This window comes from Engystomops pustulosus, chromosome 6 (assembly GCF_040894005.1).
Source record: "Engystomops pustulosus chromosome 6, aEngPut4.maternal, whole genome shotgun sequence".
Classification (NCBI taxonomy): Eukaryota; Metazoa; Chordata; class Amphibia; order Anura; family Leptodactylidae; genus Engystomops; species Engystomops pustulosus.
The window spans coordinates 63805369-63807059 of NC_092416.1; the positions used below are offsets into that span (position 1 = coordinate 63805369).

Below are 1691 nucleotides of genomic sequence, written 5' to 3' on the forward strand. Positions count from 1 at the left end.
AGCATCAGGGGCACAGTTATCTGCTTCAAAGCAGGACCTGCCACTTAACAATAGTGTTCTTCACACCTGTTGTCAACATGGGTACAAGACTGTCACCATTCTGTAAAGATTTTTTCTGCATTCTGACTCCCTCTGGCAGTTGGTTCTTAGCATTGCATGGCAGCCATATACTAAAACTTCCTCCTGAGGTTATGTGATCAACATGATCGACCAAGGGATGGTATATTAATCTGTTTCCTGAACTCTGTTTGCAATGTGCATTTTGATTCTGTGCTTTCTTGACCTCTATGTGACCTCTTGTGACCCAGTCTCTGACTCTTCACTCTGCTCTGCTATCTGCTGAAAGTCCTGTCCTCAGCTTGTACCAGTCACTAACTGTCCAGCTTACATTTTTGAAAGCTTTTATTATTTTAAGACAGGTTCTCAATTTATCCTCAAATATATTCTCATCATCTTTATCATCTACATTTTGTTGCCACAAATTATGTCCCAGTCATTACTTTCTTTAAGGCTTTCTTCACCTCTTGGTTTCTCAAACAGTAGATTACAGGGTTTAAAAATGGAGGCAGAATGCCATAAAGAACAGATGAAACTTGGACACTACTAAGGAAATCTTCAGTATTGGGTAGATTATAGTTGAACATGCCTGTAATATAGAAGATAGTAACAACCATTAGGTGTGAGGAACATGTGGAGAAGACCTTCTGCCTTCCTTCTGAGGAGCGGATCTTAAGGATTGTGGAAATTATATGTATGTAGGAATTCATCACAAGTAGAAAAGGACACATCCCTAGAATTATGGTTACCACATGTAACAACACTTGGCTGCTCTGGACATCACTACAAGCTGCTTCCAACATTGGAAGGACATCACAGAAGAAATGGTTGATATAATGATCTCCACAGAATGTCAATTTTGAGGTCAGCAAGGTATGGAACATGGCATTCAACGACCCGCTTACCCAGCATCCAGCAGCAATGCCTGAACAGAACCTCTTATTCATAATGACATGGTAACGGAGGGGGTCACATATAGCCACGTAGCGGTCATAAGCCATGGCTGCCAGAAGAAGGCATTCAGATCCTCCAAAACAAACAAAGAAATAGAGCTGTGTGAAACATCTATAGAAGGATATTCGGCTGTTTTCAGTAATAGCATTGACCAGCATAGAAGGGAGGGTGACCGTAGAGTAAAAAATGTCCAATAAGGATAGACAACTCAAGAAAAAATACATAGGCGTTTGAAGACGGCTATCCACCAGAACAATGCATAACACAGAAAAATTCCCAATTATTATCATTATATAAATAAAAGACATTAAAATTGTACAAGTGACCCTTTCATTCACAAATCCAAGTAGAATAAAATCATTTACCAATGTGTTATTTTCTTCTTCCATCTAGAAATGTAAATGAGATTAGTTATGAATAGGGCTGAAGAGTAGCCTATAGACTGGTATCTAGTTTGCAGGATAACATAAATGGGCACAGGATGGGTTAGTGAGAAGAGTGGAAGTGCATTTAGGGAAAGTGATAGGCCTGCCTAAATATGGGTTTTAATATCACGTTTTAAAGCTTTGGTAGTTAGGTATTAGTCTAATAGCGCATTCCAGAGAATTGGTGAAGCTTGGAATAAGTCCTATAGATCAAACAACACAGGTTGGGCAATAGTTTGAGATGTGGGCTGAGAG

The 1691-nt window shown here is 39.4% G+C and overlaps 1 protein-coding gene across 1 annotated transcript; it reads right to left on the reverse strand.

Annotated features, from left to right (window-relative positions):
* Nucleotides 1-482: 482 nt before the first annotated feature.
* On the reverse strand, nucleotides 483-1400 carry LOC140065926 (olfactory receptor 5V1-like). The gene has a single exon (XM_072113485.1). It carries the CDS (start codon nucleotides 1398-1400, stop codon nucleotides 483-485), a length of 918 nt encoding a protein of 305 aa, XP_071969586.1.
* Between the last annotated feature and the right edge of the window lie 291 nt (nucleotides 1401-1691).